The sequence below is a fragment of the Melospiza georgiana genome, chromosome 21, assembly GCF_028018845.1.
Source record: "Melospiza georgiana isolate bMelGeo1 chromosome 21, bMelGeo1.pri, whole genome shotgun sequence".
In the NCBI taxonomy this organism is placed as follows: Eukaryota; Metazoa; Chordata; class Aves; order Passeriformes; family Passerellidae; genus Melospiza; species Melospiza georgiana.
The window spans coordinates 7,612,261-7,638,836 of NC_080450.1; the positions used below are offsets into that span (position 1 = coordinate 7,612,261).

General features: G+C 43.8%; 1 protein-coding gene and 1 non-coding gene across 2 annotated transcripts; one reads left to right on the top strand and one right to left on the bottom strand.

Moving 5' to 3' along the window:
- Positions 1-796: 796 nt before the first annotated feature.
- TRNAQ-UUG (transfer RNA glutamine (anticodon UUG)) lies at positions 797-868 on the top strand. The gene has a single exon. It is a non-coding gene; the product is annotated as a tRNA-Gln (tRNA).
- A 1,077-nt stretch (positions 869-1,945) lies between these two features.
- On the bottom strand, positions 1,946-26,511 carry NARF (nuclear prelamin A recognition factor). The gene is made up of 12 exons (XM_058038852.1): positions 26,444-26,511; positions 20,681-20,754; positions 20,145-20,225; positions 19,154-19,297; positions 17,412-17,544; positions 15,797-15,931; positions 11,480-11,598; positions 10,469-10,598; positions 9,783-9,855; positions 6,599-6,736; positions 5,891-6,048; positions 1,946-5,326 (listed from the first exon to the last, which is right to left on the bottom strand). Exons 2-12 carry the CDS (start codon positions 20,705-20,707, stop codon positions 5,085-5,087), a joined length of 1,380 nt encoding a protein of 459 aa, XP_057894835.1. The 5' UTR covers positions 20,708-20,754; positions 26,444-26,511; the 3' UTR covers positions 1,946-5,084.
- Positions 26,512-26,576: the final 65 nt, after the last annotated feature.

The following is a 26,576-nucleotide window of genomic DNA, read 5'->3' on the forward strand; positions in this document are numbered from 1 at the left end:
CAAAGTGACTTTAAATGGACTGCTAGAATGGCGTGAACATTCCATGCCATAAACATCACATGCCTCGTGAAATAAATATCTAAAGCAGAATAGTAACTAATCACGGAATTTTCCTGTTTTTCCCCCCCCCCCCATATCTATTTATTGCAGCCAGGTTAGTACTTTCTGACTTATCTGAAATTATCTGAAGAATCCCAGACATGTCACAGCATATTGTTTCCTTTCCTTTCTGTGCTTTGAATCGCCTGTGTGGAAATAGAGTTCTAAATTCTGCATCAGAGCTCTTTTGGGGTGTCTCTGACAGCAGATGTTCCCCAGAGTTCCTGTTTGCTTTCTGCCCTCGTTTCACCAGGGGTGATGGAGTGACAGGACACGGGGGAATGGCTTCACTCTGCCAGAGGGAGGATTGGAAGGGAAATTGGGAAGGAATTGTTCCCTGAGAGGGTGGCACGGCCCTGGCAAGGGTGCCCAGAGAAACTCGATGCTCTGGCAGCATTCAAGGCCAGGTTGGACAGGGCTGGGAGCAAGCTGGGGTGGTGGAAGGTGTCCCTACCCATGGCAGGGCTGGGTCTGGATGATCTTTAAGGTCCCTTCCAACCCAAACCATTCCACGATTCTATAAAGACAACGAATCCCGCACAAACTCGGAGCAACCAGAATATTTGGGTCGTGTTGGATTCCTGTGGGCCATCCCGGGTTCACGGGCAGAAGGAACGGAACAAACAGCGATTTCCAAGCGGGATTTATTTATTATGGATTAATTGTGGGGGCTGAGGGGGAGGCAGAGGCACCACCCGGTTCTATGGTGTAATGGTCAGCACTCTGGACTTTGAATCCAGCGATCCGAGTTCAAATCTCGGTAGAACCTGCCCCAGGTCTCCCTTTTTGTGCTTCAGAGCCCAGCAGGGACAGAGCGGACACGGTGAAGCTCCAGCCCAGCCCAGGGGTGTCCTCGCCCTCTTGCCAGCTTTCTTCAATGCAACAAAAGTGGCAAAAGACATCATATAATTCTTGCTACTTTTTAATTTGGTGTTTGGTTGTATTTTACTGCTGTTTTACATTAAGTACTTTTGGGGGTACATTAATTTTTAAAATTAATTAATTACATTTACACTGTGGAAAATTTCATCAGGCAGATGTGCAGAATTTGGATGTTATTTTTAAGTTACTTTCCAACTACTCTCTTGGAAAATAAGGGCAGAAATGCAGTGTTTTGGGATAAATTGCACAATTTAAATGGATATTCCCTCTGCTTCGCTGACACAAACCCTCAGTAGTTATCTTTCATTTCCAGAGCAGTTAAGGACATCTTACACCTTGGTCCCCTCCTCCAAACCTGTCCTACAAGTCACTTGTTTACACAGCAACAGGAGCAAGCCTGCTCTGTTCACCAGCTCCTCCTCCTCTGGCCAGGTAAAGCCTTGAAAAAAACACAGAACATCTTCAAATCAAGTTATTATTTAGTAGAAATCCAGGTCCCAACTGCTGAAGAGAACATATGGAAATGTTTGCTCGATTCATTAGATTTTCACACAACCTAGTGATGAAAAAAATCCCTTGTCTGTGTCAGGGCTCATTTTCATCCTTTCCTCACCTGTTGGATCAGGTCACACACAAAGATCTTTTCCTGTGCAGCAAGAGTTTTGAGTTTCTCTGTCCAGTGACTCAGCACAGCCAGCCACTCTCACAGGCTGCCCTCACACCCCTCAGAGCAAGAGCTTTAAAGCCACAGGGCTTGTCTATATTAACTATTTTAGAGAGCTAATTACCATTCATCTGGACCTTCCTCCTTCCATTTCACAGAGTTTGAGGTGCAGCTGTAATCCAAAGTCCCATAAAGTGCTGATACAAAATTGGTGCCACAGATGGGCCCCAAACAAACCCCTTGGCTGTAACCAGGTGTACTTAAAGAGTTAAAATTTTACATGGAATAACACAGAACCAGTGCAGAATTGAGTACTGAGATTTATTCACAATTCATGGTCATGCTGCACTGGAAAACAAAGCACCAAAATTTGGGTAAGTGAACATCATCCAGGTCTAACCCAGCTGAGACTGCTGCATTTGGGTGTCTGCATTCCCCTGGGGCACAGCACAGGGGACACCCACAAATGGTGCTGTGCTGAGGGAACCCTCCTGCAGCAGCAAAGGGACTCCCAAGACCCTGGAGCAGCCTCAGAGCAAAGCACCAGAACCCCAAGGATCCAGCACCTGACATGCTCAGGTCAAGAACATCCCAGGACAAATTTATTAATTAATTTACTGCGTCCAATTCCTTTCCCACAGTCCTTCCAGTTTATAATTTTCTACAAATCCTCTTATCCCAGCACAAAATTCAAGGGGGAGGTAAAGCACTATGGCTGTGGCCATGTCAGGAGCTTTTCCTGCTGCTGAAGAGGCAGTGGCAATAGAAATTATGATGAAATCAGGGAATTAAATATGCTGTAATTTCAGAAGTGTGGCTACAAACACATGTTGTCAACATTAATGGACTTTCCAATTCAAATCCAGAATCCAATCTTAGATGAGTCTTTCACTATATATGAAGCTGCAACAAGGTTTTCTGATATAGATTAAAATTTCAATGCAAGCAGGTGAAGGGGGAAAGATTAAAAGGAAAGAAAAGTTCTATCCTGTAAAACTGGCACTTTAAGAAAAAGCCTTTAAAAAATTAAAACATTTTACTCCAAAAGTCTTAAAAAACAAAAGCTGACCAAAAAAAGAAACCAACCCAAAAAGACAAGTCTCAATTGGTTAGGTCACTAATGATAATACATTTAATACATTCTGTGTAGTCTGGTTTAGCACAGGAGACATTTAGGGAAGTGATGGAAAGGTTTGTTATGCAAAACCAAACACGACTACAAGCTCAGTTAGGTGCCTTCCTTATCTTTAAAAAAGAATTCTGCAGCAGACAAATCAACAGCTCTGCACTGTGACTGCCCCAGCAGGTTAAAACCCTTGAGCAGATGGAAGGAATGGTGGATGCAGCTGAAACAGGTTATTGTGGACACTGAGCCAGTGCTTTCCCTGCAGTGGCAGCAGAGCAGACTGATTTCAGCCCATTGCTGCTCCCCCAGCAGCACAGGCACTGAACAAAGCACCCCCAGCCCTGGGAGGATCCATCACCCTGCACACACAGTTCAGGCTCTGCTTTCACAACAGCAAGGCAGCTCTTGGGGAGTTTACTGAAGATTTCCTCAGAAAAGCAAACTGCTTTTGTACCATTGCACCCAGTAAACACACAGAAAAAATAAACACACTGTACAAAGAGCAGCAGAGATATAATTTAAACATGCAGCAGCTACAAACCATATATACAGAGAAACAGGCCTATACAAACAGAACAGGACCATTTATTACATTACAATTCTGGGGGAGTTTTTGGAGGAAATCACAGCAGATGAACAAAATCAGACCCAAGGAGGTGGATGTTGCTTCTGAAAGTTTGAAATGTCACACAACACCCCCACCTTTCTCCAGCACACACATCTATTACCCTTCCAGCTGCACACAGCTCCTGGACTCCCTTCCTGTACAGAGGTAGATTTCTGTCGATGTTCTGATATTGCACCACAGTAAATATGGTTCTTATCACAAGGAACAACTTGCAAAGGCTAATTTCTATAATTCATGGGCATCATCTCATTGTGGGCATTCAGGTAGTGCAGTAAATGAATTTGTTTGCACTTGAAAGAAAATTCCCTCCAAGTGCAATGGTTTGTTATTTAGGTGGAGGTCCAATGGAAAGCTGCAATTTTGAACAGCTTCACATGAAGAGAGCTGGTTTTTATCAGCAGGGTGACACTTCACTGTCCCTCTCCTTTTCAGCCTCCCTGGTGTAGCCAATGCCAGCTCTTGCCCTGCCTCCCCTGATGCTCCATCCCATTCCACTGTGTCCAGTTAAATGTGCATTTTAAACACTCACAGGTTTCTGCAGGAATCATACAAGCAGCAGTAACATTGAAGAAATTGGCAAGAAGACTGATTCAAACTGCATGAAATGGTTAAAAAAGCCCATCCACACTCAGGCTGCATAAGGAAAGCTAGAACTTTGCTAGCTTCAAACAGCCATTAATTGTGAACAGATCTGAAGAAGTCTGGCAGGAGTCTTAATTTCTTTTGTCCATCACATTCTTGAATAACTCTCTGACAACTGGGGAAGTTGCAGACAAGCTGAATGGCAGTACCACTTCACAATGTCTCTGTTAAATGAACCTCTCTAGCATATTTATAAAAATAAGTGCATCAAAAATCATGATGCCAACATACCATAACTCTGATGAGCTCACAAGCATTGCTCAGTATTTTTTCTCAGAGGCACCCCAGGAAGTTTTTTTTTGCAGAAGTCTTTCAACATGGAGACAAATGAAGGAACAATCTGGGCATGTTTTACTCTCAAGAGAGAAGCCAAAGCAAGCAGCACCACTACTGCTGGCTACAAGCTTGGCAGAAAACTTACATGGGAATAAAGTTCTCTTCTTGTAGCAATCAACCTACCTGGAACTATTTTAAATGAACCATTTAGCATTAGTTTCCCAGATTCAGTTTGTGTGAAGCATTCTGTGACGCTACATCAGTAAGAAATGGTGGCTAGCTTGGAACTGAGGATTTTTTGCTGAATTATGGATACAAGGCATATAGAAATTCATTACATCTCTCCACATACTCACTTGTCCTTTAAAAGGGCTTTTCCTTACCAAGGTAAGCAAATCCCAACTGCATCAATACTGAAATTCCTGTGTTGACAGGGACTGCAGACCTAGAAGTAAAATCATCTCACCCTCTTGGAGGAGCCCATTTTGTGCAGTGAACCTTCACTCCAGGGAGCAACTTGGTCAGGAATTCCACTCCCTGTCCCTGGCACAAAGGGCTTGTGTACCTTGCAAGATTAGAATGAAGACATCCACTGTATGCAGGAAATGACAAACAGTAAAATGAAATGCCAGTGGCAGGAGCCAGGGCTCTTGGAGCTGTGTGGTTTTGCAGAGCAATGGTTCTGCCCCAGCAGCCCCAGCTGGGCAGAGTTCACTGAGCCAGAGGTTCCACTGGTGCCCTGCAGCCCCAGCCCAGCCCTGCAGTTGTTACCATTTGATGTCCAGGCTGCTGGTGCTCTGGTTCACTGCACTGTAGGAGGTGTGCAGAGTGTCCTGGGCCTTCTTGGAGTCCATGCCCTCCAGCCAGTCCTGGTACATCCTCTGCACGTGCAGGTTGGCCTCTGGCAGCCTGACAGGGATGGCAGTGTACACCTCCTCCATCTGGGCCAGCAGGGCTCTGTCTGCTTTGCCATCCTCACTCTGGGCCTGGCCCTTCCCATTGAGGCACCCTTAGGGAAAAAAATAAATTAAACTTGAGATGTGATGGAGATTTGATATGAAAAAAAAAAGTCTCTGTTAACTCAGAATTCTCTTTTCACACTTCTCTAAAGGAAGTTTTTTTTTGAGCTTCCTCCCACACTGTTACAATTTGTATTTACCTAAAGTGACTCCAATATCAACTTCATCTTAATGGAAATGAGGTTTCCATATCACAAATCTCTCTCTGCATTCTCCATGGTTTTATGATCCTAATTATGTTCCTTGTCTTTTCTTGCCCTTGACAGGCACCATTTCAGAGCATCCTCTGGGGTTTGGCAGTGCAGTGCTGGCACTTATTTATAGGTCACAAGAGCACAAATATCATCCTGACTAATTTTAGAAAACTCAATCACTTTCTGAGCCAACCCTGCACCTGTAACTGGTGTTTTGGACCCTTCAACAAACAGTGAGATTTTAGATTATTAAGAAGAGAATGAAGAGGGAATGAAAGGAAGTGCCTGCCTGTAAGGCAGCTTTCCTTTGAGATTCAAGGCACACATACAGAACAACTGCAGATCCACAATTATCTTTACCTCCTGGGCAGGCAAGGACTTCTACAAAATGGTAGAAAAACTTTCCTTTTTTCAACTTCAGGACCATGTTTTGGATATTCCTGAAGCCATAAGCTGCTGCAAAACGCAGCACTGTCTCCCCATCCTTTTCAAGGGTCACTTCTTGAAAGTCCTTGTTCCTGGCAAGAAACAGAGAGAACATTTTAACCCCCTGCATTCCCAGAGGAACAACCCAGCTGTGCCAGTTTGTATTCAGCTGCTCCAAAGGGAGCAGGACAAGTGTAACAGTGAGATCAAGGTGAACTCTAACTTTCTGAACTGAATTAAGCAGAAATTGAGATGGAATCTTTGTAATGCAATTATACTTTATTTTTAAAGTGCAGGTAAGGTTTAATAAAATGAGCACCAGCAGGAGGTGCTTTAAAGTGAGAGACCTGCAGGTTTAGAGCAGGTTTAGAGCCTGCAGCTGCCTGTCAGACCAGGTTAGCAGTGACTGCTGTCACCACCCAAAGCAGGGGAAGCTCCTGAGCTGCAGGAACCAGCTCCCTGCCAATGCCCCAAAGGCTCTCAGTGCATTTGGACAAAACCCTCAATAAATCCTTTATCTTTTGGTCAAAGTGCTCAGGCAGTTGAAATAAGTGACTGCTGTGTGTCCCTTCCAACTGGAAATTCCCCTTTCTGTCCTAGCTCACCCATTGTACATAACAAGGATACAAAAATTGAACTTACTTTAGTGCTTTGTAGGTGATCTCCTTGACATCCACACCAAAAAGCTCCTTTGCAGCATGTTTAAAAATGTGCTCCAGGTAACCATCAGATCTCTTGCCATCATGCCTTACTACATCCCCCTCCTTTAAGCCATCAAACCTTAGGGAACAACAAAATGGAAGATCAGCTCCAAAAATTTAATTCTTTCACTTGAATAAAGCAGTGTGTTGCTCTTCTTCTCTGTCTCCCCCACCAAAAAGTGTTTTGTAGCACTGAGAACACATTTATTTTCATTTATTACAGCTTTAAAAATGTAAATTATTCAGGACAGCAGTAAGACAATGAAAAAAATCAATTAAAAAATATGCAGGGCTTTCCACATTGTGATGAAGGTGCATTGTTATCAATTACTGTTGCTTGATATTTCTCAATCTGAAGATTTTGTTAACAACTTTTTACTGCTCAAGAGCCATTTTGGGAAAAAAATATTTAAATAAAATTATTTAAATAAATGGTCATTTTTTGAGAGAATAATTGGTGAGAATACAAAACTACTTCAGAAGTTCAAGTCTTTGCTGACAGTTCTGCTTTAGGAACTTTTGTCCCAGTCTGTGACACTGTGCCAATGAAATCACACCAAATCAGTAGAGCTGCAACCAGGTTAGAACAGTGTACACTGAAAATAAGTGTTACACTGTGGCTCAGGAGAGAAAATGGGAGCTCATCTGCTGGAAGTTCTCCTCTCCCCCAGGTAAGAGCAGCTCTGAAGGGCCCCCATTCACACAACTGCTTTAATACCCAGCACTTTATCACAAACTGCTGCCGTGCTGGGGCTTGTTTCAAGAACATGACTCCAAGTTGTTTCAATTTCTCTGCAGGATCTGCTTTAAAGACCCCAGAAGAGCAAGAATTTATGTCATTAGGTCTCACAGCTGAACCAGTATTTTCAGATTGGTCCTTTTAAAAATTATTTTCCAACACAAATGGAGGGCAATTGGCTTGTTCAGCCTGGAGGAGACTGAGGCCAGAGCTCAGCAGGATCTGCAGCAGCTCCTGAGGGACAGCTCCAAACTCTGCTCTGGGACAGGGACAGAACCCATGGAATGGCTGGGGCTGTGCCAGGGGAGGTTGGGATGGATTTTAGGGAAAGATTCTCCCCCCAGAGGGTGCTGGCACTGCCCAGGCTCCCCAGGAATGCCAGGCATGCCCAGGGTGGGGCTGTTGGGCAGTTTGGGATGGATTTTAGGGAAAAGTTCTTCCCCAGAGGGTGCTGGCACTGCCCAGGCTCCCCAGGCATGCCCAGAGTGGGGCTGTTGGGGTGGCTGTGCAGGGCCAGGGGCTGCACTGGGTGATCCTTGAGGGCTCCTTCCAGCTCAGGACATTCTCTGATTCCATAAACTGAGCTAATGAACCAGCATTAATGAACAGCTTGGCCTTTCACTGGACAGGCTGACACAGAAATAAAAGCCTCCCTCTGTGTGATCCTGATACAGAACTACACGAGTGTCTGTGATTATTCCTGCAGGAACTTTATTCATTCTCATTCTGTGACCATCTCAGGTAGAAGCAAAGGAGCTGCACTACAAACACAAAGCTCTGATCCACTCCAGTTTCTCCCCTCTAGGTCCAAGCAGGGTTCCAGCTGGAACTGAGGAGGATTTTTCAGAACTTCCAGAGCTTTCTGTTTTGTGCAAGACAGCACGTTCATTGCTCCTTTGGAAAGGCCCCAAGGAACATCTGTCCCAGCTGAACAAAGATCAGGGAGAGAGAGCAGCCTCTGGAACCAAATCTGAGAGTTAAACACCACACAGGCTGCTCCCCGAGCCCAGCATAAGGGATGGAAACAAAACTCTCCTGTGCTTTGTGTGCTTCTCATCTAAACAGTTCAGTTTGATCTAATCTTGAAAAACTGACTGCTGTCCTCAGTATAAAAAGCAATTCATTGCCATTTCCTGAAAGGGTGCTGCTCCTGGCAATGCACATGAACATTTGGGGAGTGGGAATTTACTGCCAGGATGGTGCTGGGAAACAGAGGGAGCCCAGAGCAGATGGTCAGGCCAGCACTGTGTGCACAGGGCACGGCAGCCTTGGGGCTCTGCACAGGGAGCACACAGAGCTCTCAACAGGGCCAGCACCCCCAGCCAGCCACACTGCCAGCAAGGCTTCAACTTCATCAGTCACATCTGTCATTACTGCAAATAATCTATATTTATCAATAAATTAATAATAATTCTTAAATATCAATCACACAGAGCTCTGAACAGGGCCAGCACCCCCAGCCAGCCACACTGCCAGCAAGGCTTCAACTTCATGCAGTCACATCTGTCATTACTGAAAATAATCTATATTTATCAATAAATTAATAATAATTCTTAAATATCAATCAGGAGCTACACAAATCTTCAAGTCATATTTTAAAATATTTACTGTATAAGGGTCATTACCTCAAATGATCTGCTTTGTATTCAGACAGTACATGCAAATTTATATTATCTGTTTTATATTACTTTTATACATAGCAAGAACATCTAAGAGAATATTTTTGTGGGTTTGGCCACTCTATAAGTGTGAAGCTGTGGTATATTCAGGCTTTAGTGCAGGTTTTTTCCTCTAAAAAGAAAAACCATTCTTCTGAGCAGTTTTACATTTATGTTGTGTGGGAAATGGGTTTATAGAAAATTCTCAAAGGTTGACAGAAAACTCACAAAGTGTACACCTGTATGCAAACATTAAAATAAGAAATACTGACTTAAAAATACCAGAGAATAAACCAGACATTGTTAAGAGAGAAATTGAACTAAAAACAAGTTCAAAGGATGACTTTACAAATAAGACTAGATACTTTAGAGGATAAAACTATAAAAATGCATTGTAGTAAGATCCACAAGGAGTAATTTTAGATGATTGATTTTAAGACATTTACAACACAGTTCAGCAAAAACTGATAAACCAAAATGCTTATAATGTATTATAATTAAGAAATAGTTGCCTTCTGATTGTGATGGCATGAATTATAACATCTGTATTGTCTCACCCTTCAAATGACACTGAAAATAGAAATAAAAGTTTTTAAAATGCCTCTCTGAAAGTTTTTAAAATGCCCCATCTTTAAGTCAAAAAAGAGCTTTATCCAACAATGTTGAATATGATCCAGCATGTCATTTGCCATCCAAACAAGGAAGCAATCCACAACAAAACTACTTACAAACTATCTACAGCTACTTCAGTCACATCTTTCATTGACACATTTTTCTGTTCCATTATCTGGACAATTTCACCTGTAGGAAAACACATGAATTTCACTTTTATCACAAAGCACAACACCCACTGTGCCTCTGCTTCAGAGAGCAACATCCCAACACCTGCAAGTGCTTTGTGTCACATTCTCCAGCTCCTCCTGCAGTCACCTCCCTCCTGACAATTCCTGCCCAAAGAAAAGGGGCCCTCAGCCTGCCCAAACCCTGCTCAGATCCTCAGCCTTCCTGTTAGGCCAAGTCTGGAAACATCCAAACTTGGACACCAAGGCTAAAGACAAGATCCTGACCAAAAGGCAACTTGTACCATGAATGAGGAATAATTCCTAATAAAATAATGACCACTGACAAGCCAGAAAATTGTTTTAAATATGGATTTGCATAACTTGTACCTTCTTTAACAGGCTGTCAAAATACCTGATTTTTTAGATAAATAGCAACTTAGAAGGAAAGGATGTGTCACACTGCCCTCCCTGTGCAGTACCTGTACTACCAGGAGCACAAAAATATGTACTAATTTTTAAAGCCAAACTTATGACTAAAGCAGACTTGAAAGAAGCAAATTCTGGCAGAAAGGCTATTCTAACAATGGTGATTCACTTTTATATTTAAAAATTATAAGTTTAAAAAAGTTAACCTGATGTCAGGACACAATCAACTTCTGCTGAATTGTACAAGGCAGTGTAGAAATCTTCCCTCAAGGCTTCCAGCTTTTTGTCATAACAAGGTGCCACGACTACATGGAAAATTTTATCAGGAGACAAATTCTGTGGAATACAGAAGGGAACACATGTGAACTCCATGAAGAGCAAAAGGCAGCTTGAAGGATGACAAGGACAAAAATAGTGACATAAACCTCATGCAGGCAATACCAGGAATAAGTCCCTACATTAAATTTAAAGAACGTTCACACAGATAATGATTTGCCAGAAGTCACAAAGCATCAGCAATAAACTTCCAAAGTTACTGTCCTGGCTGGAGCAAATTCCCTCACATTTTCTGCAGCTTTTTGATTGCCTGAGAAAGTGGCTACAAGTCAGGAGTTCAGAGTTCTGGTTCCTGGCTGTCACCCACTCACTTTCACCCACAGCAAGCCCTTCACAATTTGTCTGTCCATGTGCAACCATTCCCTGCAGAATGTGCCTGTGGCTCCTTTGAGGTATGGGATGGGAAGAACAGCAATTTTTTCAACATACAAAACTGAGGAGATAAAAAGGTTAGCTCCAAGGATACAGTGCTTTTACTGAGCTCAGGTCACAGGGCAATTTCCACATTATTCTCCTCCACTCCTGTTTTGGCTCTGCTGTAGAAACACACAGGCAGCATTACACAAAAAACCCCTTTAGCTGCTATGGATTTAACTTAAGCCATAAATATCTAAATCCATGCTGCACTGGGGGTGCAAGGACTGCTCACACTGATGAATGAAAATCATGGAGGAAATCATAGAGGAAATCATGGAGGAAATCATGGAGGAAATGAGGTGCTTTGTACATTCCTCTCATCATGGGCACTTGTACAGCACACAGCACCATTTCTTCTTCAAGTAAAGGACAAATATAATACACTAAGATCTGTATCTCAGTGTTAAAACCCATCTGCTCTATTTAGAAGAATATAAAGGTAACAGTAAACCAGAATGACTTACCTGCTGCCTGGCAAAGTAGCCCTTCACTAGGGAGCCCATGATCTGCTGTGGGGACTTGGCAGTGCAGATGTGAGAGGTGACCAGGTTGGTGAGCACCCTCTCAGCATAACGGATCCAACCTGGAAGCACAGAAACATCCCAGGCACAGAGCAGTGAGCCATGAGCACAGCAAGTGCAGCAGTCACACAGCACACCCTGAAAATGGGGACACCTTCACACCAGGGAGGACATGTCTGTGTAGGCTGGGAGCCATAGGAAACCTCAGGGCTCTGTTAATAATGCTTTAGTCAATAATTCACTGTGCCAGGAGTTCTAGACCAAGGTCCACTGTGAACTTCATGACCTGCTGCCCCTTCCTCATGCACAGATTTAACAAAGCAGAAAGAACAAGATCCCAGCTAACAGAAATTTGACCTTTTAGACCTCAGCCCTTGGATCACCACATTCTACAACAAATGCACTGTTTGGCTGCTTAACTGAAACCTGCTATTTCCTGAGATTTAATATCCCTGCACCCAGCCTGCTCCCCCAGAACAGAAGAGTCACATGAGAGCATTATCACAAGATGCACATGGATTAAGCCTAGGGAAAAAAGGCTTTTTTTTACTATTGTTAAAGTAGCCCCACCTTCAGAAACATCCCCACCCTCACAGGAGCCACCTGGAATCTCTCTGTATGCAACACCCTGTCCTCAGCTTCTCAGGAACTCCCTCTCTCACCAACCCCTTCAGCATTCCAGCTGTGGATACCCACAGCACCCAACATCCAGAGCTGCTGCATTATTCCCCCAGTAAATGAACAAATCAAAGTATTTAGGGTGTGTAATTCTTTCCTGGGCTCTGGAGCTCTCACTGAAAAGCCCAAAATCCTTCACAGCAAAGGTTTGGAGCTTTTTTCATCTATATGACACCTACACTGTGCAGCAGAGTTAGGCCCAGCCTTCAAGGCAGGTGTGCTGCTTTTGCTGCTAAGAAATAGTGGAAAAAACCCCCACAAACATTTTTTCTTCATGCAAATCAGTGATTACATAAAAGAGAAACTGCTGTGCAGTACATGCTGCCCAGGAAGGGGAAAACCTGGAGGTTAACTTTCAAGCTTGAAATTACCACGTCTGTGAAAACACCTGGTGCTGTTCAAGTCTCAACAATACCACAAATGCCAACACCAGCACAAAACTGGGATGAAAAGCAGTGTTCAGATTATTTGTCTCTGTGTAGCAGAGAAATAGTTTTAATAAGATATAGCTGGATAGTTGAAATAGTTGTAATAAGATTTTATTGATGAAAACAAGGTGCTGAATATTATGGAAACCCAAGGATCCTCCAGCTGTTTAAATATTCCCAGTTGTTCTGCACAGACCTCAAATTGGTTTCCATAAAAACCTCAAAGGCACACATCATCTTCACCAAGCATTCATTTCTGCTGTAGGAAAAGCTGAGGCCCATGGATTTGTCTATTAGGACTGTACTGAACTGCAAGACTGAACTGAAATTTGCCTAATGTCCACCTTCACCTGGGACTTTAAATCACAGACATTATCTACAAAAAAGCACTGAATTTACTGGTGCTTGGTAAAAATCTATTAGCATATTCTGCTAATGATAGGTACATCCTATTGCTTAAATGGCTTTAGTGTCAAGTGCTGTCCAAAAAGAACAAAAACTGCTTCAAACAAAACAAGGACAGTTTTTAAAATACTTGTACTCACCATTTATCAACCCTGCAATGAGGCTGGTTCACATAATTGGAATAATTTTGATCTTGTACTCATGACCTATAAGGAAATTTCACTAAATCCCAGGAGATTCCTGACAGGTATTGTCTGAAGCAATTCCTTAAATTGTTTCTGTCCTTGCAGTGGATGGAACAAGTGTCTCACAGCTGCAGCTCCCACAGATCATTAGTGTCATTAGTCACTGGTTAATTGCACAGCAGCCTGGGTGAGTGAGCATTTATCACACACTGCTGTTTGTGCCCCCTCACCACAGTGAGGGAAAACCTCAGACACCCCATTGTAATGTCAGGAACACCAGCTCTCACCCAGACCTACACCCTTCATAAATTCATTGGGATTCTTGGCCATTTGCTGGCTGTGTTGCCATCAAAGAGCAAGGAAGCATTACAAATTACTACATAAATCCCTGCAGCTGGAGCTCAGAACATGTTATTTTTGGTGGTTCTTGTGAGATCATGAAAATGCATGTATGCATCTGTAGGAAGTGCAAAAAATGCAAAAACGAAGCGAACTTTTGCTACTGTAAAACCTCACTCCTGGGAAAGGAAATTCACTGACTGGGACAAAAGCATCAGAATCCTCAATATTTATGATATTCCTGCTGCTGCTGCAAGTCTGCCCCACAGGCTTTTCTGGGAGAACACAGGTTGGCAGTGCCTTAAAGCCACCAGATTGTCCACAGCAAATGCTTCATGTTGCTCACCAGCTCAGTACACTAAGGAAGGGAATTGATTCTTTTGAGATATTACAAATACTATCAGTAGTAACACTGCTGTTCTTTAACAGGAAAACCCAAAATGAGCTCACTTTCTCCCCAGAGAGCAGCAGGAGGTGAACAATTAACACAGAGACAAGAAATCAGCTTTTCTCAGGTTCTGGATGTGCAGGCTCTGCTCTTTGCTCATGGTAGATGTCACACCCTGCCTGCTGCAGAGGGTGATAGCTCTGTGCAAAGTCACACACCAAGATAAAAACCAGTAAAGCATTTTTTATACTTGAGTTCACACTGACCTTGCATCTACAGAGCTATATAAAAACCATTTTGTGCTGAATACACCCAGTAAACAACAGCTCAGGGACAAATTTATGTAATCTGGGGGCAGAAAGAGGAAGGAGAAAAATGAACAGAAAATGCACACAGACAAATAAGGACAGGAAACACCGTGAACAACCTCACTTGGAAGATGACTAATCAGGATTTTTGCTTTCTCTAATTGCTGACATAGAAACATAACCATGTTTTCAAAATGGATTGACAGTGATATTCTGGGTTAGTTTCCCAGAAATGGAAAGCATCCAAGCTTGTTACCACCTCTATCACAGCAGAGAGCTGACACCAAAACCAGCACTGACACCAAAAACTATTTTGTGCAGACCACACAAGGACAAGGAAAGTGCTCCATTAACTATGTTAAAGTATCTCCACTGAGAGCAGCAGATAATCTGAGCTCTCTTTCCTGATGAAGCAAATTAAAATTATCACAGAAATTCTAAAAGAAATCCTCAGGTTTTGAATTTTACCTGAAGAAAATAGAAGACAACAAAACTAAGTAATGGGGGGGTTTCAGCTGCACAGGTTTTATATGAAAAAGAGCAATATATGATGTGTCTGCTCCTGAAGATAAGAGGTAACACTAAGATAACAGTAACAGAAAAAAGAGACATGTTTTTAATACATATATGTAGTAGTTAAAGCATAACCCAGATATTTCCACTACAAAATATACAGAATAAACAATAATACAAGTATAATTCAAACAGCAGTATTTAAACTTCAAACCAATAACAAAGCAGATTGTGGGGATCACTGACTGCAACTCCTGATCACTGTAACATTTCTTTAATAAATGCAATCCACTTGAATGATTTCAAAGCTAGCAAGAAGTGTTTTGCTATTTTTCTCAGCCTTTTGAAAAGCAACACTATGAACTTTAGGGTGGAGCTGATGAGGGTGTTAGGCAAAGGAGTTACTTTTATCTCCTTTTTGATACTTCTTTTTTAGGAATATTTTTATTTGAATTGAAATGGTGCTGTGCTAACAATGCAACAGGTAAGCAGTGACTGCATGTTCTGCATCTGTGCAGGCTCTGCTCATACAGAACACATTCTGAGGGGCAAGGTTCTCAGAAGTGAGACATCCAGTGAGTCAAGTCTGTGACATTTCATGTGAGAATTATTTTCCAAGTGTCAGACACATCATCTCACAGCCATCACAAACAATGTCACTTGCTACTTTCTCCTAGGCTTAAGTGGCAAGTTCTAAACTTTGCTTAAGGTAACAGAGGTTGTGCTTTAATTCTATCAAAGTTCCTTTAAGATTCTTTTGCATGAGGAAACACCCAGTTGAACTTTGAGGTGTGAACACACAAGAAACACCCACTAAACTCCTTTTACTTCTGATTCTCAATCCAAGCACTGAAATGCACTCAGCATGACCACTGACACTGGGAACAAACACTGTGTGCTTGAAAAGCAAATAAAAAATTTAAATTATGTAAGGCTCCCAAAGGAAGCCACCCTTTCCTGAGCTCCTTGGTGGTTCCAGTTTGAAGGGAGGGAAGGATGGATAAATCAGATCTCACCAGGGCAAGCAGAGGCAAACATTGGTAAGGCATGTTCCTCCTGGTTCCTCCGCTGGTAGCGCTGCACAAACTCCCTCTGGCTCTCCAGGATACTGAAATCTGCAGCTATGGTGGTGTCAAACACATAATGCACCCCTGGGGAGGCAAGCAGAAAGGAACAGGGAATCCCTGGAATGTTGTTCCCCTTCCAAAGTTCCAGGCCTATGAAAAATCTTGAAGGATCAACAGGTATATTCCTTCCCCCCTGCACATTTTCACAGAGTCATAAATAAAAGCCATACACTGCAAAAACATCTTCTACACCCTGAGTTTACAAGGACCACCAAGAGCACTGCAAACATTCTCTGCTTCCCTCTGAGCACTTTGCATCTGTCACTTTTAGCTCAGCTGAACAGATGTCACAACTCCTGCAGTGACTCTGGCAGAGAAATGTTCTTTTCAAGACATGCTGAAGTCACAAAAAATCCTATCCATCTCAGAGGCACATCTGCCACTGCTGCAGCTGTTTGCAGAGCTACAGGAGATATCAGCAGCCCAGCAGGGTCCTGCTGGCTCTCACTTGGCAGCACACTCCCTGAGAGCCCACGTAACACTGAGCACATCCCTACAGAAGTGAGGGCAGATAATCAATGCATTCTAGGAAAACTGGGGCCCACCAGAACTCAGGAATGCTTTGAGATGAAGAATATACACTGGGTACACAGATGCATCAGAAAAAACATGTAAAATGAATATATATAGATACAGATAGAAGGAAAGAGTTTATAGGTTTCTTACTGTTCTTTTTCTTTCTTCAAGTAAATTTAAAAAAATCCCAAACTTACAAGGGAAGTGGCTATTGCTTTTTATTTAAAACTATATACACTGACCAAAGGAAATACAGCTTTAACATAAAATAGGCAGATACAACAGTTCTTGTAATTTCAAATTACAGCAAAAAACCAGAACTGAGAATCTCCTAGAGATACAATGTGTCAAAAGCACTGAAAGGAACTTTGAATAAGAATTACCTTCTCCCTCAAGTTTTACAACAATAGGAAGCTTGTGACTAAACCCTCCCTGACTTCTTGGTAGCCAAGGTTTTGGAGGCAGCTCTACAATGTCCCTGTGTTCTGTGACCTTTCCTGTGAGCAGGGAATGTCCCAATGTCCCCAGTGTGTCTCTCACACTGCTGCAGGTGGCACTGGTGCCTGGAGTTCAAACTCTGAACGAGGTTGTGCAAGGGCACTTCAGCACTGTTTAACAAAACATCATGGAATGGAATCCCACCATTGGCTTTGCTTGGGAGGAGCCCTAAAGCTCATGCAGTGCCAGTCCCCCATGGCAGGGACACCTTCCATTGTCCCAGGTGCTCCCAGCCCTGTCCAGCCTGGCCTTGGACATTTCCAGGGATCCTGGGGGAGCCACAGCTGCTCTGGGAACCTGGCCCAGGGCAGGCCCTCATTTCTTCCTATTATCTAACCTCACCCTGCCCTGTTTCATTCCATGCCCTTGTCAAAAACCCTCTCCAGCTCTCCTGCAGCCCCTTCAGGTACTGGAGGGCTGCTGAGAAGGCAAAACCAACCAAAATGATCCCTCCCTTTCTGCTTCACCACCATTATCAATGCAAACTTACCAAGACTTTTGAGGAAACCACAGAGTCTCTTGGCTGCTTCATTCACCGAGAGATTGAATTTAGCAGCAAAATAAGGCAATGACTGAGGGCACAGTGACACTGCCAAGACTTTGTGTTTTGAGGTATCACATTTCTGGTAAGTGAAACAAAGAGAGAGAAAAAAAATCATTAAAACAGGGTAAAGCTCCTTGCCTTCCCTTCCTTTCCCATTCCTGGAGTTATTCTTTAGAGTCTCATGCTTCAGTGGGCCATATCATTAAAAACCCTGTGAAACAAGCCTCAAGTGCAGCAGAACAGGATGTTCCTCTGATCCTGACAGTGTTCATCTGCAGCCATCTGTACATGTTCCCTTTACAGAACTCAGGGGAAATCCATCCCTCCTAGGACAATTCTGTGCTTGGATTCCAGGTGGCACAAGGGAAGTTAAGGGATATTCAGCACCTCTGATGTTCTAGTAGGATGAAATATTCTAACAAATAGGAAAAGAGCTGTGTGTTTAAACATTTACAAAGAATGTTTACAGAAGCAGGGGCGTTCAAAGCTGTAGATACAACCCAGCAAATGACACATCTGATTTTTTGTTAAGGCTCCTGTGTCTTTATCACTGCAATTGTGGAGGGAAAGTGGCAAGATGGGACTCTCAGCAAAACAGCATTGTAGGCACTGAGGAATCCCATGAAAGTAGCCAGGGTATGGTGTGGAACTGTGCAGCTCTAGTGACTGTGGCATTTAGCTGAAGATTTATCTTGTGTTTCAGCTGGGACATTTTCCACACCAGTGCAACCCCTGGAAGACAAAGCAGGCCTGTGCCACAGACAAGTGTCACCCTGCAAAGGTCAGAGCCCACAGTCTGCACTGATCCAATAACCCTTCAAGGAGAGCTCCTGGCTCAGAGCTCCTGACTGCCCCTGGCTTGTGCTTGGACCCCTGGAGCTGTGATAAAGGCACCTGACTGCCCTGCTGTTGTAGGATTCAGGCCCTCTTAACAGGGCCCAAAATATTATTTTCCCCCCGTTCTCTTCTAATTTTCTCATACATGACAACACCATTCTGTATGGACAGCGAACTCCTAAGAAAATGTAAGTACTATGTAACTAATCCATATTTATGACACACATGTACAGATCGAGAAGCTTCAATTCTAGTAGCTTTTGCACAGAAGTCTGGAGCAGAACTAAAATAATTTAATATCAGGGTCTAAAGATCTGAGCACTACACACAGCAACTAACTTCTAGAAAAAACAGAACTCAGCAGAAAATAAACCAGCAATAGAACACTTACAAGGTTTGCTAAGAATATGGACAAAATGTAGTCAGGTTGAAAGTCTATTAAACAGAATTTTAATTTCAAGAACATGTCTTTATAGGTGTGTATAATGTGGGTGTATTAGCACCAAAACCACCCAGAACAGTCCTAGCAGTGAAGGTATGAATATCTATAAACACTGAACTGCAGAATAATTTGTTAGTGCAGTAATGAAATCATCACATTGCCAATAAATTTTCCTTCTGCAGGTGCAGCAACTTTCCTCTGGTGTTTACATTAAGTGCTGCGACCTTGCAACTCCAGTACAGAATTATTTTAAGTACTTTTAACGTTTGTGTTGCCTGACTTCCTCTTTGGAAAAAAGCATATCCTGACAAATCTTCACATTATCTGCCTTGGAGACCAAGCTGCTTAGTCATTCTGGAACTGCCTCCTCCTCAGAGCCAACAGTGGGGCATTGTTTGGGTCACTTTACCTTATTAAGGTTGAGAACACGAAAGAACTCCTTCTGATTCTGCTGGAAAACTCTGGCTCCTTCTTCCAATGTCATGCAGCTGTCACAAGCTAGGCAGTCGCTAAGGAGTATTTTAGCATTAGCCAATGTATCAAACTCATTTTTCTGGGGGCAAAAAAAAAGAAGTAAACAAGTATTTAGTAATGATCAAATGATTTTCAACATTTCTGCAAGCAAGCACAGTATCCCTGTTTGGTTTAAAGCAGGACAATCCACAACACTTGCATCATATCCAAGATTATTTACAGGTAAACAAAACAATATGTTCCATCCCAATCATAGCTCTGCTCCTCCTATTACTGTGAAACTGCAAATGTTTAAGTGTAAACAAAAATCTAAATTTAGCCCCTAGTCCATATGCTAGTAACTTAATTTGCACTGTGCTTCAGAGCTGACAGTGCCCATCAACTCACCCAGCAACTGAGAAAACTTTCCCTTGAACTATTAAAGCTCTTTAACCAGATATCCTCTATAACAGCAAGGTGGCTTAGGCTTTGTAACACGAGGTAAAACAAAGAGAACACAGTCCTACAATTGCACTGAACATATTCTGTGAGATCAAGAGTTTCACACTATCTGCAGCTCACTTGAGAAAAAGGAATACTTGAATATACAGAATAAATTGATATTTTGTCCATTTGTACTATGAAAACTCTGCTTCTTATAAGTTCTGTCTCTGTTCTGAAGACTTGTTATAAGAGTTTTAGCACTCTAAATTTTTAGAATTTAGAATTTCTGTTTTGTGTTTTTTACATTGTAAGGGCTTTTATTGCACCTTTTTGCAAGATTTTTGATTCACATATTAAGTGATGTCTACAAGAGCTCATAATTGTTTTCAACTGCTTGTTGTTTATTATACTTAGTAGTTGAAAGTTGTCTCCTTATAACCTCCTTCGGGGTGCACAAAACAAAAGAATATAGAGTCTAACAGAGGTTTTAGAAGGAGCATTACCTCTTCAGAGCCATCATTTGAACTCAATGCATCAACAGATGCACTTTGCGTATCGTCATTTTTCTGTTTTTTACTGCATTCCTGAAACAAAACATAAAATGTGCAGATTATGCAAAGCCTGTTCACCGTTCTGTAAGAACACTTCTGCAGAACTGTTCATGCCATGAACCACGGACAGAGCTATTTACAGCGTTGTGGAACACATGCAAGACCCCGCGTTCAAAGTGCCATCGCTACGATGGAAATAATTTCTCCGAATTCCCCCGCTCCATCGGTTCGAGCGTTCCGGGCGTTTGTTAACCCGAGGGGCCGTCGGGCAGGCACGGCAGGGCACGGCCACACGCCGGCGACACCGCGCTCGGGGCTGTCACGGCCAGGACGCGGAGCTCGGTGACCTTGGGGCCGGCGGCCAGCGCGGCTCTGTCTCCCCGCCGGGGCTCTCCGGGGCCGGGGCCGTGCCCGCGGGCAGCATCCCCCTATACCCGCGGCTGTGCCCCGCACGAGGGGCGGCAGGGCCCGGCCGGGCACTCGCTCACCTTTTTGCTGCAGTTCTCGCACTTCATCTGCGGCGCGGCCCTGGCGCGGCTGCCGCGCGGTGCTGCCGCCGGGGCTGCGGGACAGGAGAGAGCGGGGCGGGAGGTGAGAGCCGCTCGAGCAGCGCCAGCCCGGCCCCCGACGCGCTCCCTCCGTCCCCGCCGCCCTTTGTTACCGCGCCCGCCCCGCCGGGCGGTCCCGGGGCGGCCCCGCCGCGCTCACGTGTCCCGCAATTCCCTGGCCCGGAATTACCCCGCAAACGCCGCCGGCCCCCGGCAATGCGGTGGCACCGAGCGGCCTCGGCGGAGACGCGGGGGGAAGGTGCCCCCGCAGCCCCGCACGGAGAGCGGAGCCCTCACCGCTGCACCCCCGGCTCTTCGGAGCCCCCCGCACCGAGGTAACGGGAGAACGGGCGGGCACGACCCGCAGCTCAGCGGCTCCACCGGGATAAAAACCCCGACAGCGAAATCCCCCCGCGAGCCCCAGCGCAGCCTGTCCGGGGCAGCGGCGGTGCCGTACCTGCCGCCGGGGCTGAGCCTGTGGCCGCAGAGCGGGCGGGGCGGCACCGCCTCCTCCGCCGCCTCCCCCGGCCGCGCCCGCCGGGCTCATTGCGGACCTGCGCCGCCGCACGTACGCGAGGGACGCCCCCATCCCGATCCCGAGCTCCATCCCGACCCCGGTCCCGTTCCCCATCCCGACCGGGACCCCCGGGCCGCACCGACCCGCCAGGCCTGCCCTCCGCGCCCGGCTCTGCGCCCGAAGCTTCGCCGCTTCTCTGGAGAGTCCCTGCGTAATTTTTTACAACGCGCTCCTCTGTTATATCGTACAATGGGTTTTTTCCCTTCGATTTCTGTTTTTTTCCTAATGGCTTTAAAGTGAAATGACACTCTGCGATTTATTAAATACAGCATCATCACCATTTTATTTAACCGATATGCTGCGGTTTCCCATTCCTGTAACAAAACACAAGTAGCAGCAATGCTGTTCCCAGGCAGGAATCACAAATCCTCATGAACGGGATTACTGAACAGATATCAGCCTTCCAGTCTCAAAGGCCCTGGAGTATTAATCGAGAATTTTCACGATTTCTTGTGTTTCTGAACCTCAGGTAGGATTTAGACACTAAGGTTCAATCAACGTTTTGCTCCTTTTTTAACCCCCAGCCATATGAACACACACGTACAAGCAAACGCCTACACAGAGTTTTTCAAGTGTAAAATGACGTTTTATAAATTAAACCACAGAACTTCAGAAAAACATGCAATTTCCTGCCTTAACTGCAACTTTTCTACAGCACTGGGTAAATCCCCTCCTGTAACAGTGCTTTAAGCCACACATGGTTTTTGAGCACAAGGGCTGGAAACACGCACAGCCAGAGAGCTTTGTTACCCAAAACCACAACTTTAAACACTTGTTCCATGTTCAGGACACTAAAGATAACCCCAGAGAAGAATGTTGACCTTTTTATAATTATTTTTTAATTTGCAGACTATAGGTGAGTTATCACTGAGGTCAGAGAAATCAACAATTCTTTAGCTTAACCATGATGAAAGAAAACGGAAATGTTTTCATACTTACGACTTAAAGAAAAGTAAGCTGATGCTGCTTTACATATACCCTGGAAAAATATCACTAATCTTGGCTTGAGGTTAAAATTGTAATAGCTTTGGTAATAATTTTCTGTGCCTCTGCTCTCTTCATTCAAAATACGCTCACATTTTTTATTAGTGTATTAGCCCAAGCTTTTTAAAAGCACCACAATCACTGAGCAATTCCTATGTGATCTAAGAATTCCCATTTCCTACAGACTTGCTGGAATGCAGCATTATCTGACATCTTTTGTTCCTGTGGATGAGTATTTTCATACAAGAAAAGCACCTTATTCCACCAGGATACAACAGCTATAGCTGCACTGGCCAATAAAGTGACAGGATAGAGGGGAAGTTCTAAATTAAAAATGTGTCGAGATTTGCACTTAAAAGCACAGCTAAAATCTTCCTGTTTCACACTCTGATTATACTTACATTTATTATCCAAAACTGATAAAGTGATTCTTCAGAAGACATGCCAGTTTTGGATATTTCTGTAACTGCACAGATCATATTTAAAATATTTTTTATTTCACAGAATCACAGAGTGATTGGTTTGGGTTGGAATGGACCTTTGAAAGTCATTTAGTCCAAACCCTCCTTGCACCAGACCAGGCTGCTGCAAGCCCTGTCCAGCCTGGCCTTGAATTTCCAGGGATGGGAATCCCTGGTGAACCAAGTTAGTAATCTGTTACAGGACTGGATTAAACACATTCTTCTGCATGTCAGCAAAGGGCAAAGACTGAATTTCCCCCCTATTTCTTGTACTCACAATGAAAAACTGCATAGAAATGGAAGCATTTTGCAAGAATATTGAGGACACCTTAGGTACCTACATGAAGTATCCCTATTTCATCCTTCATCCTAGGAATACTTGGACTGAATTCATTTCAATTTCAAAATTCAAACAAAAAGAGCTAAAACTTATACAAACTGAAGAGTGTGCAAGGAATCTCTGTTTCAGTGCATAGTATAAGATTGTATTTATGAAACCATTAGATAATTAGATGTCTCATTTATTTTATTGCCAAGAGCACTCTGTGCTTTCCATTCTCCCACAGAACAGTGGATCTTTGATCAACCCTCACGGTGTGCCTGAAAACCTGAGACAAGAAACAGCATCCTGCTTTCATCTGGGCATGGTGACACCACCTTTGCACTCTCCAAAAGCTTTCCTATGCCAGCAGTAGGCAGCTCTTAAAGGCATCACCTTCTTTTATGGCCACTGTTGATGTGTTTGGCCTTCATGTAACATTTATCCCTGCACCTGAATGAAATGGAGAAATTATTTACACCCTGAATGAAATGGAGAAATAAGAATTTCCCTGTGAAAACAGCAAAGTGCTGCAGGCTTTGCATGGCTCCTGCAGGGCAGTGCCAGCTGATGGCACTCCCCAGCTGGCAGAGCTGGGCAGTAACTCCTGGCTGAACATGTGTCCATGAGGTCTGTGCCCTGTTCCACCCAGGGCAGGGCCAGCACAGGCTCCTTCTGTGGGCTGAGCTCATTTCTGACAGCACTCCCAGCCAATTCTCCAGCCAAGGCATTTGGTGGCTGCTTCCGAGCAAGCACTCTGGAATTTATCCTGGCATGTCACTCAGATCACATGCTTATTGCACAGCTGAATTCTTAAGTTGAAGAACTTAGGGTGGAAAAAAAAATAAGGAGTTAGAAAAGAATATTTAGGAAAATGGTGTGAAATAGGAAAAAGCACCAGAATTACACACATGTCAAACTAATTCAAAATAAAGGCCAGTTCTGTTTTATTTGCATGCTCTTGGGTTTAGGTCAATGGCTTAAAAGTTACAAGTGTGTTTGCTACACAAATAAAACATAAACACTTCCACAGAATCTATTTTTACATTGTTGAGGAAGAAGTCTACAAATAGTCAAACACATATTCCTGAATTGTTTCTTTTGGAAAATGGTTTTTGTTTCTGCAGCAGTGGTTTGGAATTCATGCTGTTCTTTAGGTCCAGCATCAGGCTTTCAAAATGTTCCTTCTTCCTTTTTCTATTGGAAGGCATAGCAGCACTTACCTACTTGAAAGAGCTAAAATCCCCAGATTTTAGAAAAAATGCTGTAAGAATCATTAATGGATAGCAGAAGCTTACAAGGATCCTTGGCATATTTATTTGGATTGTGTATGTGTGTGATATTTCCCATGGCTGAAAAAATTTCTCTGTAACTTCATAATTAAATTAAGTCCCATCAGGTTATCCTGGCGTGACCTTTGAAGAACTGCAGAAGTAGAGAGTTGCTGGTATTTTTGCAGTTAGTAACAATAATAAAATACATGCTTTGTGGTTTTTGCTGAATGGAGATGAATTTCTTGCTTATTTCACTCTGCTCTAGACACAAGAAACCTTTTGTCTTTTATCAATCCAAACAGCTTAACATTTGGTTTCCAGAGAAACCAGTTGCTTATAAAAACTGATTGACAGCTAATTAGACATAAATTTTTTCCTCAAAGCCTCAGTCAGCTGCTTGTTTGGGTTGAGCACACGTGATACTTCTTACTTCCTATTTTTCATCCAAATCCAGCAGCTGGTACCTTGTGACTCACAAGCAGCCAATTCATTCTTGCACTTCCTCACTGCCTTTTCCCATTAACTCTTACACAGAATTTTACACAGGTATTTTCCAGTACTTACACTTAAATGTCTGTATTGTGGTCTCTCTGGGGGATTATCCCTATCTTCACTCTGGAATGTTATGAAAGTCATTGGTCAAAATCTTAATTTGCCAGAATAGTGTTGAGAACAGCTAAATAAACTTCTATCATGTCATGGCCCTGAGAAAACACTCCAGAATATATTAATGATCGGAAAAAAGCCAAAATTTGAGGATTTCATCCAGGAAGGACATTCCTGTGCAACTGAGAGAGGACCAAGTATCATTTGTAGATGACTGACTTAGAATAATTTAAGAAGTTAAGCTAAACTGCAGATGTCTGCATTTCACCTCGAATGGACTGAACAGGAGCAGCTTTCCCACATGAATGATGTTTGAAGCATGAAACATTTTCCAAATGCAGCCTATTTGTCCATAACAGGAAAATTACTCTGTATTTCAAGTGAATTAGAAACTTTCCTCCCCAAATAACAGATTTTCAAACCCAAGCCTTCAGCTGATGTACAGTTCAGAAAACTCATGACATCAATGTTAGACGTGTAAGATTATCACTGATATTTCTGCTTTGCAAATATAAGTGATGTCCAGGTGTTAGAAAAAACAAGTTATTTGTTGGTGAAATTGCCTTGTTGAAGTCTAGGGCTTGATAATGCTTTAATGACCTCAGACCTAGCAGAGGTTAACAAAGTGTGAGCAAAAAGGATGCCCACTGGCAGTGGGCACCAAGAATTCGGAATTTAGGGGCCATCTGGCCAGAACTCCCAATATAAGGAAGAAACAGATGAAGCCAACTCAGCAACTGTGCTGAAATCAGCTCCGGCTGGGTAAAAGGGAATTCTGGCAGGTGGAATCTGCAACCACTGACACAAGAAATTCACCTATAAGAAGGAAAGGCTGAGCATGAGAGTTATTAGCATGATGGATCATTAATCAATAGAAGACAGAATGCTAATTATTAAGAGAACGATGTAACTTATAGCCAGTGAACACTAATGTCTTTGCTAAAATGTACAAATAGTTAAAAGCTTTGGTGTGCTTGATGTGTGGAAATGTCCACCTTGCACCCTGTGCAGAATAAACAACATCTCCTTCCTAAACTAAAATGTCTGTGTTTAGAGGGCTCCTAAAATCAGCAAAACTTTCCTGCAGCCATTCCAAACCCACCTGGACGCGTTCGAGGCGTCAGCAGGGCTTGGACTGAGCGATCTCCAGAGGATCCTTCCAACCCCAGCCGTGCTGTCACTCTGCCACAGCCGGGGCACAGCACCGGCTCTTTGTGTCACTGCCGTCCCAGGTGCTGCCATCGAGCACCCGGAGGTTTCCTGGCTCTGCAGGCGCTGCCCGAGCCTGGGGAGAGCCCCCAGGGCTCCCCTGCCCTCCCCGACCCCTCATGCAAGGGGCCATGTCCGCCTCACCCATCTCGGCTCGTATCGACTGAGGCTCTCCCACACACCCAGCCTCACCCTACAGCAGCTCACGCGAGGTTTCTGCTCTTTCCAAGCACCGCTAAAGTAAAACAACCAAGGAAACATCGACGCTCTTACTACAGCAGCATCCGCGGGCCCCGGCGCCATGCTGAGTACTGGCAGCGCGCCGCCATCTTGGCGCGGCGCTGCCCTCACGGGCGGGGAAGGGAAGGGAAGGGACGGGAGGTTCATGTCCCCTCCTCTGCCCTCA

Coding starts and splice junctions, on each gene's coding strand:
- NARF (XM_058038852.1), bottom strand. CDS start 20,707: ATGAAGTGCGAGAACTGCAGCAAAAAG. Junction 20,226..20,680: donor GCGAGAACTGCAGCAAAAAG/GTGAGCGAGTGC, acceptor GTTTTGTTTCAG/GAATGCAGTAAAAAACAGAA. Junction 5,327..5,890: donor AGTCCTTGCCTGCCCAGGAG/GTAAAGATAATT, acceptor TTTTTCCCTAAG/GGTGCCTCAATGGGAAGGGC.